General features: G+C 47.3%; 1 protein-coding gene across 3 annotated transcripts; it reads left to right on the top strand.

The window, feature by feature from the left end:
• The first annotated feature begins 11,202 nt into the window (after positions 1–11,202).
• Positions 11,203–19,184, top strand: MYC (MYC proto-oncogene, bHLH transcription factor). 3 transcript variants are annotated; one of them, XM_070630932.1, is made up of 3 exons: positions 11,203–14,643; positions 16,282–17,050; positions 18,120–19,184. In XM_070630932.1, the coding sequence occupies exons 2-3, from the start codon at positions 16,294–16,296 to the stop codon at positions 18,674–18,676; spliced, it is 1,314 nt and encodes a 437-aa protein (XP_070487033.1). In that variant the 5' UTR covers positions 11,203–14,643; positions 16,282–16,293; the 3' UTR covers positions 18,677–19,184. The 3 variants fall into 3 exon arrangements, with proteins under 3 accessions (XP_070487033.1, XP_070487034.1, XP_070487035.1); XM_070630933.1 differs by having other exon boundaries at positions 16,285–17,050; XM_070630934.1 differs by lacking the exon at positions 11,203–14,643 and adding an exon at positions 15,800–16,083 and having other exon boundaries at positions 16,285–17,050.
• Positions 19,185–19,974: the final 790 nt, after the last annotated feature.

Genomic DNA, 19,974 nt, shown 5'->3' on the forward strand with positions numbered 1-19,974 from the left:
AGCCAAGATTGGTTAATCCCATTTTTCAAAGAAAATTTAGCTTTTTTGAAAAAATTGGGGGATCTACCACAAGGGACCACATTTTCCCATGGACTATCCACTTCATCATAGCTCCTGCTCTCCAGTTTGAAAGTCTCCATCCCGCCCTCTTCAGACTGCCTGGGTTTGAATCCCTGCTCCACTGTTTACTGTTTGATCCCAGGCAAATGATTTAACCTCCTTGTGTTGTCGTTATGTCTTCCACAAGATGTAAATAAAGACGGTATCCCTGATTGGGTTGTTGTAAGAACTAAATGATTAATACATGTAAGTGCTTGGAGGAAGATCAAAGGATGGAAATCTCTCCATCCTTTCAGCGTGTCCCTGGGATTGCATTTGTAACTTGATCTGGAGATAATGGCCAACATCTCAAGGCCATTGTGAAAGAGAGAGTGGACCAAATGGCCCTCCTGCTGCCCCCTCCTCTCCCCATCCCAGGTTCCATGTTGAGATTTCACACAGAAAAAAAATTCCACTGGTAAGTTAAACTAAAATAAAATGTTTGAAAACGCTTAACCTCCCAGTGTTCGCAAAGGCTCCTCCAATCGCAACATTCTACATCTTAAGTCCTGTCATATGCACCAGGAGCTGTCTCCAGCAGGTCTTGCTGTCCACCTGCAGTATGAGATCTTTCTACTGCACTGCCAGGTGTAGTCATCATTTACAAGGGAGCAGGCCTCTATTCTGATAAGGCACAAAAAATGAGCTACAGAGTAATAGTCCAGCCACATATCCTTCTCCCTTATCTGCAAATCCCATTATCAGCAGCTTTATTCAGGCTGTGTGGGCCACTTCATTTTCTTATCTGCACCAACGAATGCTTTCATTCAGTTTTTTTTGGGCTCCTTCAGGAAATTGCATCCATAACGTAGTATCTATTTTTTTTTAATTGGCATATCGATTAAGATGTGCTTCCAGTGTTTGTGTAATTATTAGAATTGTCCCCACTGTTAATCAAAGAAGTGCAGGTTAAACCAAAGCGTTTCTTTAGGATGATGATAAAGCCAGTGCTGACACCGTCATATACATTTGGGACAGTCTATGTCACTGAAACATCTTCTTTGCACTAGTGCTTCAGGAATGTATATCAAGGGCCTTACAAATGCCTCTGACTCAATAATTCCACTTCTGAGACTCTACCCTAAGGAAATAATCCTAAATATAGAAAAAAGCTTTATGCCCTAAGATGTTCATATCAGTGTTATTTACCGTAGGAAAGCCATGAAACAATTCAAACTTTTATTAACAAAGGAAATGGTTAAATGAGCTGTTTAATAATCACTTAATAGAATATTTTGTAGCTATTTAGAATTATGCTTTCAATTATGCCAGTGATTTTTGTATTACGGTGTTAAATTTTTTTACAAGGCAGAATACAAATGTACATATATAGCATAATTACAAGTGCATAAAACAAAACTTTTTGCTTAAAATAAAGACCAGAAATATAACGACACTAATGAACGAATGTTATTATGGTGAGTCCAGAGTTCTGTGAGAATGAATAAGTGTCCAAATTTAGAATAGAGGATCAGAGAAGCCTATCAGAGAATCTAGAAGATGAATGAAAGTTAGCCAGGGAGAGACTACTCAAAGCAGAGAAAACAGCACGTGCAAAGGTCCTGAGTCAGGAAAAACATGATCAAGAGGAGTTACTGAGGCACTGACTATTAAGTGCTAACTGTATATCAGACAGTCTTCTTTTGAGATTTACACTCCTATCCAGAATTAGGAACTGTAATTTCCTTACATATAATAATAATTAATTTTATCCTCTGAAAAGAAAGCTTGCACCTAAAAGTCTGAGCTTGGCATGTAATAGAGAAGGGTAGTAACAAGAGAACTTCTCTCACGAGGTTGTTGTGGAGCAAAGAATTACTTTCTTAAGCACTTAAAACAGGGCTGGCCAATGGCCAAAAACCACATGAAAAGATACTCAACATTATTAGCCATCAAGGAAATGCAAATCAAAACAGCAGGGACATACGCACCCACTAACATGACTATAATAAAAAAAGACAGCTAACAACAAGTATTGGTGAGGTTATGGAGAAACTGGAACCCTCACTTTCTGCTGGTAGGAAGATAAAATGGTGCAGCCACTCTGGAAAACAGTTTGAAAGTTCTTCAAATGGTTAATCATGGAGTTACCGTATGATCCAGCATGTCCACACCCAAGAGGAATGAAAACGTGTCTACACAGAAATTCGTACAGGAATGTTCATAACAGCATTACTCAAAACTGCAAAAAGTGGAAACAACCCAAATGTCCATCAGTGGACGAAGAGATGAAGCGTGATGTATCCACACAATGAAATATTATTCAGCAATAAAAAGAAAGGAAGTGCTGACTCACACCACAACATAGATGAGCCTTGAAATCATTATCCTAAGTGAAAGAGGCTGTCACGAAGGACCATAAATGGCCAAAATAAGCAAAGCCATACAGACAGAAAGTAGATTGGTGGTTGCCTAGGGCTGGGGTGTTGAGGGGAAATGGAGAGTAACCACCAGTAGGTACAGGGTTTCTTTGGAAGGTGATGAAAATGTTTGAAAATTGATTGTGGTGAGAGTTGCATAATCCTGTGAACATACTAAAAACCATTGAACCAGACACTTTAAATAGATGAATTGTATGATATGTGAATTTTATCTCAATAAAGCTGGGTGTTTTTTTCTTAAAGATTGGCACCTGAGCTAACATGTGTTGCCAATCTTCTTTTTCTTCTTCTTCTTCTCCCCAAAGCCCCCTACTACATAGTCGTATATTCTAGTTGCAGGTCCTTCTGGTTGTGTTATGTGGGACACCACCTCAGCATGGCTTGATGAGTGGTGCCAAGTCCGTGCCCAGGATCTAAACCAGCAAAACCCTAGGCCACTGAAGCGGAGCACACAAACTTAACCATTCAGCCATGGGGCCAGCCCCTGTTATTTTTTTTCTTAAGTGCCAGGCACATGGGCACATAGTGTGTGCCTACTGTTAGCTACTATCATTATTCAACAAATATTTCTCAAATATCTCCTTTCTGAGGATGAAATCTTTCCTCATAACCAGAGATCTGAATACACAAGGAAATTTTCTAAATCAGAGGTCATAAGCTCAAACGCCTACAAGGACAAGGTGGAAGCCAGAAAGGGACCATAAATAAGTTGAGAGGGCCCAGCAGAAGGGAGTGGTGGAGACTGAGGCCAGCTGACAAGCTCGAGGCCCTTGAGCAGTTGACTCCTTCTCAGCCTCCATCCACACAAGAATGCAAGCCCAGGATTACCAAATCTGGCTTTTCAAGGGAAAGCAGAGACTCAGATTTTTACGTGAAACCTACAGACTTTTAGTTTTGGCACCGATTTTAAGATATTATAAATGCTGAGAAGATCAAAACCCGCATCTGAGCCAACACATCAGCAGACAAGTTTTGGTCCTCCAGCCAGTCCGCTGTCTTTGCTCGAAGTCCTTTATCATGAGTCCCAAAGTGGTCCCCGATCCTCCAACCTCCTCCCTAAACCCGAGTTGACCCTTCACCCCCTCCGCCAAAAACCTATCCAAACCACAAAGAGAGACAGAAGAATTCATACACAAATAAAGAGTCCCCAAACATTCCCATAGATGCCCAAGTCAGGGTAGGGTACCTTGGAGAGGGCTTTGGGGTTTGATTCCTAATCTAATTAGAGAACCCTCTAACAGCATCTTTGTTCAAAGACCAAATTTAATTCACAATTGTGTATCTCCAGTGAAGCCAGTTTTTATTAACCTCCAGCACAACATTCAGATATACCGGCCAGAACTTCAATATTTTCTTATTTAGCGTTTAATCCTGTAATGCATTAAAATTAATTATTTCAGTTTTATGGCAAACTGCAGCCACATCCAAGCTGGGCACCCCATGCCTCTCCTCCCACCCAGTCAGCTAAAGGAGGCATCAGTGTAATTATTTAAGGAGTTGGAAAGTAAAAGGCAAAGAATGGGAAAGGAATTGAGCCTACGAGTATGCACTAACACTTCAGCGGGGAGGCAGACAGCATTCCTTGCATAAATTATTATTTATCCGTGGAATTCCCCTCTATCTATTACCAAATCAACCCCTTTAAAAAATTCTTTGTTGGGCCTGTGAAGTCCCCTGGCCAGTTTCCAACGTCTCCGCTCTCCCCCACATCCCTCCCTGCAGAGATGCTGTGAGGGTGAGAATTCTCAGATGGCCCACAGGCAGTTGGCTAAGGAAGGGGTTGATGTTCCAGACATGTTTGCACAGAGGGGCACAAAGGAGTTCACTTTATTTTGCAGACTGAAGGCTGCGTGCAGTGACCACCTGGTCATGCAAGCACAGCCCTCATGAGCAGAGTCACAGCCTCTGCTTCACCCGCAGTAATAATACCCACTGCGTATAGACGCCCACCAAAATGCCAACCAAGGCGCGCAGCTTGGAACGTACCATACATGTTCTCACAGAATCCTTGAATAAGCCCCTGAAGGAGGCAATAGCATTCCAATCTGAAAAAACTAAAGACACCGGAAGCTGTGAGATAAAGAATACTGGTAATCCTAACGACGACACAATAGCTATCATTTTTGAGGGCACGCATTCTCATTTCATCTTCAGGACAACTCCATGGGGCAGTTATGGTTGTTGCCATTCCTACAGATGGGGAAACTGAGGCTCGGTACAAAGAAGTAATTTCTCAAATGTTCCATACCCATTCAAAGTCAGCGCCAGAATTTGAACTCGGGCTTTCAGGGGTTCATAGACATGCCAATGCTTATAGGATTGCCAGGCTGTGTTCATTCCTCCGTGGACCACCACTGCCTCTTCCTCTGCCCTCACCCTTCACTGAAACAAAAGTCTACATCATAAGCACAAATAGCGCTAAGCTGCCTTGTGAAATTTTCCAGCAGAGAAAGACAGAACATGAGCTTTACAGCTCCTTGGAGGGCAAGAACTCATCCATTTATCTTTATCCATTGTCTTGACATGCATGTCGTCATTGACCCCTTGACATTATGCACCAGGAAGAGGTGCCCAATGAATGAGAGGTGAAGCGGAGAGAGGTAAAGTCCTCTATTTGACCCCTCCAGCATTTCCCAGAGGAAATTTGCCCTAGTCAGCAGCAGCAGCAGAGAAATAGCAAGCACCTGGCACCAGGGTTGACTGAGGCTTGTGGTAGAGCAGATTCGGCCTGGGCTGTGAAATCAACAGGGTTTGGGTGCCAAATCCCATGTCTGCCACTCATTGTGTGAATGTGAGCAAGTCTCTACAAAGCCTCAATTTCCCCCATCTGTAAAATGGACTATTAATCTACACCTCACAGGATTACTGTGGAGATTCAATGAAATAATGCAGTGGCATTCTAACATTTTTAACTCACAGTTAGAGACGTGTTTCACATCATGACCCAGTTCATACACAGAGAGAAGGAGAAAGAGACAGACTGAAAGAGAGAGAAGACTCATAAAACAATATTTAATCAGTAATATATTTTGATTACTTTGATATTTTCTATTCTAGTCCATTTTTGCAAAAACGTTGATCACAACCTGTTAAACCGATTTCATGACCCAATAATGAGTCACCACTTTCCACATGAGAACTCTGACACCACGAGCTTCTCCCTGGCCACTTCTTACTGTCAGATTCCCACACCTCCCTTCCTCTCTTCAATTCTGGTAGGATTTTCCTCTGAATGGGGTTATAAAACATGACGAAAGGGACCTGCAGGGGGCGCTGCTTTAAGCAGTTATTGAAGTTCGGTTTGGTTTTTATGTTATTGTATTTGTTTTTTGGTCATTCAGCCCAATTCTACTTCTCTGGGCTGGCTCCTGTCTTCATCCCCCTCACTCTAACCATCTCGAGGCTCAGTCTGTCATCAAGGTCCCATGAATAAGGCTCGCCCTTGGGTGGAAATGAAGCAAGGAGGAATTCTGCAATATGGAGGCTTTCTTGGCAGATGCACATGGCAATAAGATACAATCCATCCTGCCCACAGAAGCTTCTGGTCAAGGAGTCAGACATGAAAACCCACAAAAGTGGTAAACTATTTCCGTATCACAAAAGAATGAAGGAATAGTTAAAATTCTCAAAAGAAGGGAAAAGTCATCAGGAAAAGCTCTTAGAGAAACACACTTTAGCTGAGTTACTAAGATCTAAAAAGCAAAGATCTCAGACTGGCAGCCTGAGGGCTGAATCTATCCCATAGACATGTTTGGCTTCTCCATATAATTTTTTAAACTGGTTGCCAATATTTTGAAACCTAGATTTCCACTTTCCCTGAAAAATTGGAAGTGCTGCCACCAATCGGCCCATAATGAAGGGAAATGACCAGCAGGCACTGAGTAGCAGCTGCCAGCTTCACACAGGCAAGCGTTCTCCAGTTTGTCACAGTCCCCACCACTCTCTATTGTCTTCCTTATTTAAATTCCCCGCTGGGCCCCTGGAGCCATCTGAGTTTGCAACCCTTGATCTAAAATATGATAGGAGGAAATGTGGATTAGAAGTCAGAGTTTCTATACCTGGATCTTAGTCTATGCTTTGAAGGAAAACTTCTTCCACTGTCTAGGTGCAATCACAGGAGGAAGAAAACAGATGCAGATTCCAGCAGAAGCCTTGTCCAGCCAGGAGCCAATGTACTCCCTTGTGCTCTGGGTCTTCCAGGACCACACCCTGGTGGTCAGCCATGGGACAGCAGATGAATTCAGTCAAAGGAGGGAAATTTGAACATAATGCCTTAATTTATATTAAATAGGAATAATGCAAAATTCTTCCTTCTAGAGCTGCCAGAATTTTGCTTTTTCTCGATGAACAGATCTATAAAATGGCATTCACTTGGAATAGTAAGTCAGTCCTGCAGCAGTTGGAGACAAGAAAGGCAGGGTTAGGAATTAGTTACCAAACAGTAGATAACCTTTTTGCGATGCCAGACCTCAGTGTCTCATCTGTCCAACGACAAGCTTGTATTAGTCCACCGTCTATCATGCTTGATGAAGTGATAGAGGACAGAGATGTCACAGAACTCTCTGTGAAGCACCGTGAAATACCGATACATTAAACTTAAAATAGCTCGGGACATTATTTTCTGCTAAATCAAGGACCCATACTAACAATTCCTAACATTTACTGAGTGTGGGCCAGGCACAAAGCTCTGTAGTAAATGCATTATCTCCTTTAATTCTTACATCATCTTCAATGATGGGTGCTACAGTTGTGGAAATCCCATTTCACAGATGAGGAAAGTGAGGTTCAGAAAGGTCACATGACTTGCCAGATTTAGCAAGTGGTCATGACAGAATAGACACCAGGCAAGCTGATTCCCCAGCCTCTGCTCATATACTAGATTCTTATGTAGCCAAAAGGTGAGAAAGTCTACAGATTAACTCAATTCTCTTACCCTGCAGAGTGTGAACACTCATTCTCTCTGAAAGGATTAACTGAGCATTTACTATGGGCCAGACTTGGTTCCTGACTTTGTGACATTTACAGTCTCATGGAGAAGCGGAAAAAGATGCCCATTCTCTGATAGCTAGAAAAGACCACAGGGAGTCCACGTGAGCCTGGGGTCCCCCGGATCTCACTCTGAGAACAAATGTTCATGTTCAAGAACAGCTGAATCAGATGCTCTCCAAAACTGCTCCACACTGTTCTGACTCTGTAAGATGGCCACAGGCCAGGGCACTAAGGGAAGACTCCACAGAGAAAACGGGGCATTAGCTGGGTCTTCCAGGCGAGGGAGTTCTTAGATAAATCGAGAAGCAGCAGCAAGACTAGGGGAACCGCCCGACCCAAAGTGCTAAGGCTGGAACTCGCCTCACTCAGAGTGACTGTAAATAGACCTGATTCTCTGATGGGGAGGGTGGGTGGGAAATAGTGGAAGGTAAGGTAGAGACCAGACGCACGAGGGTCTGGAATACTGAGCCCATCAGCGGAGCCTCGTTTTCAGCCATTGGAAGCCACTGAAGAATTTCAAATGAAGAAGAAATTTAATCAGTGTGCAAGGTTAAATGGAGTGGGAGACTAGCAACTACTAGGAATCGACTGCAAGCCAATTCTAGCAGCTATGTGTGGCGGGTAAAAGAGGAAGGAGAGCCAAGAAGGGAAATGGAAGAACAAACTGGATATGTGGGAATAACGGTGGGAGAACGAGGAGTTACACCTGGGATCCTTGCCCTGGACACTGCTCACATATGGGCCCGAGAACTTTCTGTTGTGGGGCCGGCCGTCCTGGGCATTGCAAGATGTTCCGCAGCATCCCTGGCCTCGATTCACAAGGTGCCAGCAATAAGGCCCCATGCCTTTGTAAGAACCCAAAGTGTCTCCCGAGGTTGCCAAATGTCCCCTGGGGGCACCTTCAGCTGAGAACCACTGGTTTACGGGAATGAAAAGAGTAATCATTTCCCAAAGCCATCAGTCTCCCTGACAGCAGCAAAGTCGAGAAGGAAATTGGGAGAGAGGTCGTTGGATTTGGTGATCTGAGGTCACCAGGAACCTTTAAGAAAGCTCCTGTCACAAAGTTCATTTAAAAGGAGTTACGGGGGAAAACACAATTTTAAAATGAGAGCAATTAAAGGTAAGCTAGGCTCCGAAAGTCAGAAGTCTTGGTTTGGGATCCTGCAAGTCCATAAAGGGAACAGGCTCCCTTCCCACTGGCTTCCAAATGAAGGTTGCAGATTAAAAAGCGAAAGTACCCCCCAGCAAATCTCCTTCTCAGTCACCTCCACCTCCAACCCAGCAAGGGTCCATCCTGGGGACAGATGATGCTGCCCAAAAGGACCATCGCAAAGACTGGCCAAGTGAGCGAAAGTGTGGAAACGTCTGAGATTGGCTTGGGTTTGGCACTTACGGAACAATAAACCGAGCCTTTGAAGAGGCCGAACAAAGGGACCATTTGTCTACCCCAGCAGCTACGAAGTAAGGCAGGCTTACAGCGAAGACAAAGGAATAAAAGGAGAGTGCCAAGCTGGAGATGACACTAGGGGTTGACTGGGTCCAGCCTAGGACCCTCCGCCAGGATCTGAGGTCTGGAAGCCAACGGGTAAGAAAGCAATCAAATGCACTCCACGCAGGAAATGTCAGCTCTAGGGTTTTATGCTAAAAACATCTCCTAATTTTTTTTCCTTCTCAGTTGCTTAATTTATGCAGTATAGGGGTGAGGAGAAGGAGACGACATTTTCAAAATGCATTTTGTAAAATGCACGAAGATGTTCTTCACTGCCTTATTTGTTACCCTTCCTATAAATGAAGGATGCTGAATTTTATTTCCATGTCTGCTGAAGAGCTTTCTTTGTTCCTCTCGTTGAGACAAACGGTTGGCATTCAAATGCTTGCGAGATCTTCCCTTCTTTTAATATTCCCTGGCTAGCTTGGGTTTAATCTAACAACGTTTCTTTCAAAATGATCTTTCGGCTGGAGACATGTACTTATCATTCTCCTCTCTGGCTTCCCTTCTTGACAGACCTTACACGACTTGAAGGGGTTTTGAAATAACAGCCCACCCATCCTGAGCTTTCTGTCCTGTCCCCAAACTGGAGCTTGGTTTTTGATCACAGGGGTCCAGTTTCTTTCCATATTAGTCACTCCTCTTATTTGTCAAAGATTAACTCAGGAGGAAACTTTCTGAGAGGTAGAGGAAGAGATATTCAAAGAAGGAGCAGAGGGGGGGCTGGCCCCGTGGCCGAGTGGTTAAGTTCGCGCGCTCCGCTGCAGGCGGCCCAGTGTTTCGTTGGTTCGAATCCTGGGCGCGGACATGGCACTGCTCATCAAACCACGCTGAGGCAGCGTCCCACATGCCGCAACTAGAAGGACCCACAACGAAGAATATACAACTACGTACTGAGGGGCTTTGGGGAGAAAAAGGAAAAAAATAAAATCTTTAAAAAAAAAAAAAAAAGAAGGAGCAGAGGGGAACCACTGTTCTGTTATACAAGCCACACACATTCTGAGTCTCTCCTTTCGTGTCTCTGGAAAGAAAGGAGGAAGTTTAGTCAAATTGCTCGTTCTTTCTGCATTTCTTTCTTTTTTCCTAAGTATAAAAGTAGCAATTGTGAGAACATACGGTGGTGAGAAGTAATGATTCTTATTTGTACGATCCTGGAAGAAAGAATGTTCGTTGCAGTAACGCAGTGTTGTTCTCTCCCATGAGGAAATCTTACTGGACTGTTTACCTGGAGCCCCAGCCCTGTGGGTCATAATAGAGCTGCCCTTCGGAAGACCTGCTTCTTCTTAGAAACCCAGCCGCCTCTCAAATAGAAGGAGAGATGCAGCCTTAGAGTGTCCCTAAACCAGCAAGCCAGAAATGTTCAGTCAATAGACGTCTTCCACTGACTTCTAAAAGGAAGTAGAAAGGTCAGGCTGTCCCTTAAAAAGTTTCCCTAGGAGCTGGCCCCATGGCTGAGTAGTTAAGTTCACATGCTCTGCTTTGGTGGCCCAGGGTTTCACCGGTTCAAATCCTGGGCACGGACGTGGCACTGCTTGCTCATCAAGCCACGCTGAGGCAGCATCCCACATGCCACAACTAGAAGGACCCACAACTAAAAATACACAACTATGTACCAGGGGGCTTTGAGGAGAAAAAGGAAATAAAATCGTTGGGGAAAAAAAAGTTTCCTTAAAAGTTAGACTCCAACGTCTATCTCTGGGTGATCAGGATTAGAAACTCTTAGTAATCTTATTCCTTTATTTTTCTATTTACATCTTTTCTTTTATACTGAACATTGATCACTTTGGGCATCTGCAATGATATTATTAATTTTAATCTCCTCATCCCTTTCTTAACCCAGCAAATGCCTATTCTGGGTCAAATGTTCTTTAAAATTACTAAAGAAAAGAAATGAGGAAATCCCTTAAGTTCACTGAGATCTGACTTTCCATTGCCTCATCTGCAAAATGGAATGGCCCCTACTTTGTCTGGAGACACAAAATAACTCCGTTACTTGAAAGTACCACCCCAGTGATGTCACCAGCCTAGGAGAGAATGAGGTTGAGTCCTCAACCTGCAAGCAACATACCCACCTGGGGTTCGCACCCGACACCGAGCTGGCATAATTTAGTAGTCAGACCTTAAGATAGGGCATCTCTGCCATCTTTAGCAACTTCCAAAAAAACTACCCTCTGAGGTCAAGACCTACTTTTGTTGTTATTGTTTGTTTGGTTGGTTTGGTGTTTTTTTTGTCTTTTTCTCATTTTGCCCCTGTGGAGAGCAGTCACTCAGCCTCTAGCAGAACAATGCCAAAAGTGCCAGATTCCTGGGAAATCACCCTAAGACGCCTCCTTCAGGGGAGATGTCCTGTTGCCAAATTTCCTGAGGGTACAGCTAGGTGATGAGACACTGCTAAGCACCCTACTCCTCATAAAAACCTGTTTGAAATATTCACACCCACTAAGTAGGCTATGTAAATTTCCTTCACATTGACTTCGACCTTTATTGCTCTGGTACAAAAATTTTTTATTAAAATGGTCCTTTACAGTTTTTTTCAACAGAATCTCAAAGGCACCCCCTCCCATCACTATTAAACATCTGACTATTGTTCACAAGGCCAGTTTTTTTTAAGTTAAAAAACTAATAAGCAAAACCAAATAGCCCTCACCTTCCACCTGCCTCCCGTTCCCCAATAAATTCAGCGTCTTGCTTTAAAATTTGGCAGTTAGAAGATGATGGATTTCTAAGACGTGTGGTTAGCTAAAGCTTGTCTTGCTGCTTTAGAGTTCTGTTGAAAATTTTTTTCACAGGTGTACTTGTTAATTATTTCACGTTTCCCTAAATAGCATCAGTTCTCCATAGGGTGATGGTCATTGTCAATAAGCAGTGATGTGTTAATTTTCACCAACACTTATGCGATTGAATAGCCTCCTCTAAACCACTTTTCCCGCCAGTAGTCTCTTCTCCTTCAGCCCCTCTGCAGTTGGCCTGAAGGAATCAGAGAGGTGGCTGGAAATTGGTTTTAAAGAGCTGCCCATCCTTCGCCCTCCTGCGCTCGGGAAGTCCCCGCCCCCACCCGACCCCCGCCCTCTCTCGGAATCCAGACGCGGGATCCCAGCCGCCAGTAGAGGGCAGACTTACTTTACTTTCTCAAACGCGGGCGCGGGTGCAACCCGGGTTGAGGGCGGGAGAAAGAAGCTTTGCAGCAAAACCAGGACTAGGGATTGGTCGCTTCCCGCGTTTGCGGCAAAGGCCTAGAGGCTGGAGTAATTTGCAATCCTTAAAGCTGGAATTGTGCTCTGCGCCTGATTTCGAGAGGAAGTTACTACTCGTTTAACAATTGAACCCTGAGCTGCAGACTCAGAGGGTAATAATTTATCTTGAACACAAGCATGCTATACTCGCCCACCCCCCGAATTTTTTCCTGTTTTGGAACGGTGGGGTGGAGGAGTGGAAAAGTTTGCTTAAAATGCGTTTGGATGAGGGATCAGGGATGGGAAGATTGCCGTCGTTTTTAATACCCTAGTATAATGCAAAATAGCAAATCCCGAGGGAATATGCATTATACACCTATTACATATAGATTCATTCAGGGAGTCAGCAAATCATGTCTAGCGTTGGGCAACACTCTGGGTCGACGTGTACATGAAATGCATGTAGATGTACGCGGATTATACTCAGGCACTTTCACTATGGTGTTCAGAAAAAAATATAGTGAACTAGGAAATTAACACCTGAAATTCGGCCAATTTTTAATTGGCTCAAGACCCCAAAAAAGCACAGAAGTAATACTTAGCTCCTGTCCTTTGATCAGAATCGATGCATTTTTTTGTGCGTGATCACAATTGCAATAATAAAGGGGAAAGAAGACCCCGAAAGGAAATAAACGTCCCATTTGTCCGAGAAGGAAAGAGTTAACGGTTTTCACCAGGGTCTCTGCTGAATCCCGCGGCCGGGTCCACAAGCTCGCCTCCTCCCCCGCTTCTGGGGAGGCGGGTCCAGCGGCTCACGTCCCCCTCCCCAATATTCTCCTGTCTAGCGCATTTGATTACCACCAAACCTGGGAGCCCCAGAGTGGTGCAAACCTGCGCCACGGGATGCAAAGAGGATTTGCCTCTTTTCCGAAACCTGGCTGCAGATTTGGGAACTCCGAGTGAGAGCCGCGGGGGTGTGATGCGGGATGCAGACCGGCAGAGCGCGGGCGGGGGAAGGTTCCCCGCAGCGCGCACCCACAGCCACGCTCCTCCCTTACTCCAGCTCTGGAACACGCAGAAACATCTCAAGGACTAGCGCGTCCCCGGGGGAACAGCCTGCTCCCGCGGAGCCCAGTGTAGTACTGCGCGGGGGGTGGGGATGGGGGTGGCGGGAGGGAGTGTCTGCTGCTTTGGCATCAAATTGAAGGATTCCTTCTGGGTGGAAGGTGCCCAATCGAGATAGCTGTACACAAATAATGCTTAAGACCCCCCCCCAACAAATGCAATGGGTGTTTATTCATAACGCGCTTTCCAAGTATACGTGGCAATGGGTTGCTGAGTTATCTTAATAATTTCAGGCATCATTTTCCCCCTATACCTTCTATCATTTATCCCCATCTACACAACGCCCCACGCGCACTCAAAGCGCGCGCCCATAAACACCCCTTCTTTCCTCCTCTCCTCACAGGACTTATTTTCCAAACGCTGCCCTTTCCCCAGCCTTAGGAGGCGTCCGTCCGCCCAGGACGTGCGTGGCGTGGCCGTGGGTACACGGTGTCTTCTCAGTGTTAAGGGCTCAGCTGTTCCGCCTGCGATGATTTAAGCAGGCAGGACAAGTACGCGGTTGGTCAAACAGTGCTGCGCCAGAGTAGCAGCAGCAGAGACGAGACGGGGAGAGGGTTTGAGCGGGAGCAAAAGAAAATGGTAGGTGCTCGCAGTTAATTCATGCGTTCTCACTGTTTACATCCCGAAAGCTCGGCGCACTGGAGTGCCAGCCTGAAAGGGCTGAGTCTCCTCCCCGTCCCGTCCCTCTCTCCGCTGGAGAGCCGCTCGCGGGTTCCAAAAGCAGAGGGCGGGGGAGAAGGAAAAAAGATCCTCTCTCGCGAATCCCCGCCCACCGGCCCTTTATAGGCGAGGGTCTGCGCGGCCGCGGACCCCCGGGCTCCGTTTCTCGCGGCTGGCGCTGCCTCCGTCGTCGCCGCGCCCCGGCCGCCGCCTGGCTCCCCTCCTGCCTCTGGAAGGGCAGGGCTGTTCAGATGCTTGGCGGGAAAATAAGAGGAGGGGAGGGCGGATTATAGCAGTATAAAAGCTCACTCGCTGTAGTAGTTCCAGCGAGAGGCAGAGGGAGCGAGCGGGCGGGCCCTTGAGGGTGGAAGAACAGAGGGAGCTGAGCAAGCACAGTCGCTCTCCGGGCGCCCGGAGAAGGGAGACCCGGAGTGAAAGGGGGCCTTCGCCTCCGGCCCAGCCGCCCCCACCCCACCCTTCCCGCCGACCCCTGCCAGCAGTGCGCAACCCCCGCCACATCCACGAAACTTTGCCCATTGCAGCGGGCGGGCACCCTCCACTGGAACTTACAACACCCGAGCGAGAACTCGACTCTCCGGACGCGGAGAGGCTATTCTGCCTATTTGGGGAGACACTTTTCCCCGCCACTGCCCACAACCCGCTCCTCTGAAAGGCGCTCCTCGCCGCTTTTCGGACGCTGGATTTCCTTCAGATAGTGGAAAACCCGGTAAGCACCCGAATCTATTTTGTCTTTTGATGAAATTTTTTTTCTATCGGTTTAACGCCGCAATGAGACGAATGCCCGAACCGGGCTGTCTTTTCTCCCATTCCTGCGCTGTTGACACTTTTCTCAGAGTAGTTGTCGTAGGTCGGGGTGGGGTGGGGACGAACCAGAACTGGATCAGGGTAGACTGACTTGTCAAGAAGGAAGGAGGGAAGGCAGAGGGAAAGCGGGGGTGCGTTTTTGAGACTGGCCTTTAAAGATTTCTGCCTATGTATATTCACGCTGACCCCGGCCGACTGGACATTCCTGCTTTATCGCAGTAATTGCTATTTGGGGTTTCTTTGGAGGGGGAAAGGGGGGTATGCTTCGAGGTGGACAGAAAGCCTTTTGCATCCCGAGCTCTACGGAGTAAAAATTACATATTGCGTGTGTGAGCGAAACAGCTCCGCAGCTGCTGACTTTTCGCCGCCTCGGAAAGGACATTTAAATTTCGGGATACTGCATTTCTGACAGCCAGAGACAGACACTGCGGCGCGTCCCGCCCGCCGACCCCCACGGTGTTTCCAATTCGCCCCCCTGCTCTTTTTTAAGAAGTTGACATTTGGCATTTCAAAAGAATGATGAAATTAAAGATCCTAGTCTACAGAGATGTTAGGACTTGGTGTTGGGGAGGCGCAGGAAGGGGGAACGGGAAGGCTGGGGAAGGGATGCGTCTGACTCTCCTGGAATCACTGACCTGGGCAAAACCAGGGCAAATCTCCGCACCCAGCCTTGGCTCCCCGGCCGCCTCTGGTGTCCCCTTGCCCCTGAAATGCGAGGGGACGGCAGGGAGCGGGGCTCCGGGCTTTTCCAGAACAGCTGCTACCCTCGGCGGGTGAAGGGAAGACGCCCGGTTCGGGGCGCGGAATCGCAGCAGGGTCTCTGGCGCAGTTTCGTCGCCGGATTGGGTATTGAAGGGATGTGCCCCTGTTATTATCTAACACCCCCCTTTAATTTATGGGGGCAAGTGTTAAGGCCCGCGGCTGAGCTCGCTACACCAGCCGGCGAGAGAAAAGAAGCAATAGCCGGCAAAGGAAGGAAGGGGGGCGCGCTGGGGGGTGGGGATGGAGGAGGCAGAGTGGAGGCTGGGAGGGGCTGTGGCGCCGGCGGGGGAAGGAGCGCGGCGAGGGCGCGAGTGGGAACAGGCGCGGCGCGGAGGGGCCCGGCGCGGGAGGGGGCCGCGCGCAGCCGCTCCCGCCGCCGGCGCCTCTCTCCGTATCCTTGGGGTGGCGCAAAACTTTGCGCCTTTCGATTTGGCAGATTGTATTCCCCACTGCTGCCTCCCCCGGCCTCTTAAGGAGACCAGAGGCGATTTCGATTGCTTGGGGGCTGCGGGGCCAACTCCGGGGCTTCGCGCTTCGCGCGGACTGAAGCTCCGCTGGCGCTACGCTGCTGGCTCTCCAAGTGTGTGTCCAAGATTATAGGGGATCACCCAGAGAGGGTGGAAGGGCGCCTTTTGGGGGGGTCCCCCCCACCGGCCCCTTTGGGGGATAGCGTTGGAAGGGGAGTGTGTTCGGGATTTCGGCGCGCACTGCACGGGGTTTCGACGCCAACGAAAACCCCCTTAACTGAAGACTGCCCCGCTTTGTGTGCCCCCTTCAGCAGGCTGCCGCGATGCCCCTCAACGTCAGCTTCGCCAGCAGGAACTATGACCTCGACTACGACTCGGTGCAGCCCTATTTCTACTGCGACGAAGACGAGAACTTCTACCAGCAGCAGCAGCAGAGCGAGCTGCAGCCCCCGGCTCCCAGCGAGGATATCTGGAAGAAATTCGAGCTGCTGCCCACCCCGCCCCTGTCCCCGAGCCGCCGCTCCGGGTTCTGCTCGCCCTCCTATGTCGCGGTGGCGTCCTTCTCTCCCAGGGGAGACGACGACGGCGGCGGCGGCAGCTTTTCCACGGCCGACCAGTTGGAGATGGTGACCGAGCTGCTGGGAGGAGATATGGTGAACCAGAGCTTCATCTGCGACCCGGACGACGAGACCTTCATCAAAAACATCATCATCCAGGACTGTATGTGGAGCGGCTTCTCGGCCGCTGCCAAGCTGGTCTCAGAGAAGCTGGCCTCCTTCCAGGCTGCGCGCAAAGACAGCGGCAGCCCGAGCCCCGCCCGCGGGCCCGGCGGCTGCTCCACCTCCAGCTTGTACCTGCAGGACCTGAGCGCCGCCGCCTCCGAATGCATCGACCCCTCCGTGGTCTTCCCCTACCCGCTCAACGACGGTAGCTCGCCCAAGCCCTGCGCCTCCCCCGACTCCACCGCCTTCTCTTCGTCCTCGGACTCTCTGCTCTCCTCGGCCGAGTCCTCCCCGCGGGCCAGCCCCGAGCCCCTGACGCTCCACGAGGAGACACCCCCCACCACCAGCAGCGACTCTGGTAAGCTGGACCCCTCCAGGCCTGTCAAAGGGAGCGGCTGGCTTTCTTTCCTCTTCTCATTGGCGGCTAATTCAGCTGGCCGCTTCAGTTGACTCCTCCTTTCCTCTTTTCTTATATTTGGAAAAGAAATGGCAGATCTGGAAGGATCTGGGAGCTCATCATCCCTGGGACGCTGGGCTTTAGGATTCTCTCCCATAGCTTCCCCTAAGACCGCCTAGTGGCCATCCTCCTCCTTTCCCTCCCCTCCCCACCTTAGGAATTTCATTTGGGTTTTTAAATCTTCTGGCTTATCTTGCAACTCAATCCACTCCTTCTTACCTTTCTTAAGCATTTTAATTGCCCTGCGTGGGGGGAGTGTGAATAAGGATAAGAGAGGATTGATCTGTGCTAGAGTGAATGAACTGCCTTCTTAACTTCTGAGAAGTTCTTGGAATGTAATGGACTACAGATCGACGAAAATGAAGAGGGCTTGTCTCCAGCCTGGGTGCTGTGAGCTGGGGAAAGTGCCTTAAGAGTGGATGGGCAGAGGAGCTGGGATCCTTTCAGCCTCTTTTGAACACTTCAAAGCAAATCCTGCCCAACACGGGCTTTTTTCCTTCCCCACCCCCTAGGACTTTTGGCAAAGCTGCAAGATCTTTTTTTTTCTTTTTGTACTTCCAGTAAATTAGGGAGTTGCTAAAATCGTACCAAGAGATTTGCAGCTATCATTTGCGACACCTGAAGGGTTCTTGGTACAATCCCTTAAAAATAGGAGGTGCTTGGGAATGCGCTTTGCTTTGGGTGTGTCCAAAAGTCTTAGGTAAGAATTGGCATCAGTGTTGTATCCTGGTAAATTGTAATTTTCTTGTCTGTGCCATAAACCCAGCCGTCCTCCTCCCTTTCTGAGCCTCTGCCTTCGTGGGGAGAAGAACGAGGATGACTGGCTAGTGTGTCCTCTAGAAATAACTTTGTGCCAGGGTTCTTTTTCACATCATAATGCCTTATCTTTGCATAGCATCAATTTATTCTGGTCATTGATTGCTTTAAGGAAACGTTGCTAATCGAGTGATTTCTATTTCTTTTTTTAAAGAAGAAGAACAAGAGGATGAGGAAGAAATTGATGTTGTTTCTGTGGAAAAGAGGCAGCCCCCTGCCAAAAGGTCAGAATCGGGGTCACCCTCTGCAGGAGGCCACAGCAAACCTCCTCACAGCCCCCTGGTCCTTAAGCGATGCCACGTGTCCACCCACCAGCACAATTACGCAGCTCCCCCCTCCACTAGGAAGGACTATCCTGCCGCCAAGAGGGCTAAGTTGGACAGTGGCAGGGTCCTGAAACAGATCAGCAACAACCGGAAATGTACCAGCCCCAGGTCTTCGGACACAGAGGAGAATGACAAGAGGAGGACACACAACGTCCTGGAACGCCAGAGGAGAAATGAGCTGAAAAGGAGCTTTTTTGCCCTGCGAGACCAGATCCCTGAGTTGGAAAATAATGAAAAAGCTCCTAAAGTAGTTATCCTTAAAAAAGCCACCGTATTTATCTTGTCAGTCCAGGCAGAGGAGCAGAAGCTCGTTTCAGAAAAGGATTTACTGAGGAAGCGACGAGAACATTTGCAGCTTAAACTTGAACAGCTACGGAACTGTTGAGCATAGATTGACCTATTGGAAGAAAGAACTGGAATTGCTCATGAATTCTCACTTGTTACTAAGAGAAAGTAAGGAAGAAAGTTCCTTAGGACAGAATTGCAGCAATTCCTGACTGAACTTTTTTCCAAATGCATGGTCAAATGTAACCTCACAACCTTGGCTGGGTCTTGGGACTGAAAGGTTTAGCCATAATGTAAACTGCCTCAAATGGAACTTAGAGCATAAAAGAACGTTTTTTATGCTTGCCATTTTTTTTTCCTTTAGCAGATTTGTATTTAAGAGTTGTTTTTAAAACATGCTAAAATTTACCCCAATTTTCCTGTGTAAATATGGCCATTAAATGTAAATAATAAAACGTTTATAGCAGTTATGCAAAACTTCAAACCCTGTATTATAAACCATAATTTTTTTTATTTAAGTACATTTTCCTTTTTAAAGTTGATTTTTTTCTATTGTTTTTAGAAAAAAATAAAATACGTGGCAAATATATAATTGAGCCAAATCTTAAGTTGTGAGTGTTTTGTTTCTTTTCTTTATTTTTGATTCTCTTTTCATCAATTACTGACTGACAGAATTTGGCCCATGAGGGAGTGAGTTTACAAAGATGGGAACAGAAGTTAAGGTCTTTCAGTTCTCAGGGTTATAAGATGCTTCCTGGAGATTTGTGATAAGGGCCTGAGTTGATACTTGAAAGAATGAAAGGCAGGAGGCTGGTGAGTCGTCAGAAGTAGGCAAAGGGATGCAGAGGTTGAAGATAACAGTTAAGTATACAAAGAGGGGGAAGGGCTGGAGTTGGGAAGAAGATGAAGAAGAAACTCCGTTCTGATTTGGTTAACCCATGCCATGTCCCCGCTCCATTCAAACCTGGGGGTTCTGCCCAGTGCAAGAGTTGATGAGGGAAGAGTAGAAACCCACTTTTGCTTGCCTGCTACCACCAGGTTCCAGGCGTTTTACATGAGTTGTCTCATAAGCCCCAAGGCAGCTCTGGTAGGCAAGGTATTAACCCTACTTTACTAAAATGAAATACAGATGCTCAGAGGGGTCATGTCACCTCTCTGGCCCCACAGAGAGTGAAAGTCAGAATCCAGGTTCCGGGTTTGTTGAAAAACACTTACCACTTCGCTGTCATGCCTTAGTTCACCCTACAGTGTCTCAAGTGCTGAGATCAAGAATACTTTTGGTTTGGGGCCCGACGGAATGACTCAAGTAATAACAACACTAAACTATTTATGTGCCAGGCATTCTTCTAAGCATCTTCCTTACAATAACTCTACCTCAACCCTAGGAAGGAGGTACTG

This window comes from Equus przewalskii, chromosome 8 (assembly GCF_037783145.1).
Source record: "Equus przewalskii isolate Varuska chromosome 8, EquPr2, whole genome shotgun sequence".
NCBI classification, from domain to species: domain Eukaryota; kingdom Metazoa; phylum Chordata; class Mammalia; order Perissodactyla; family Equidae; genus Equus; species Equus przewalskii.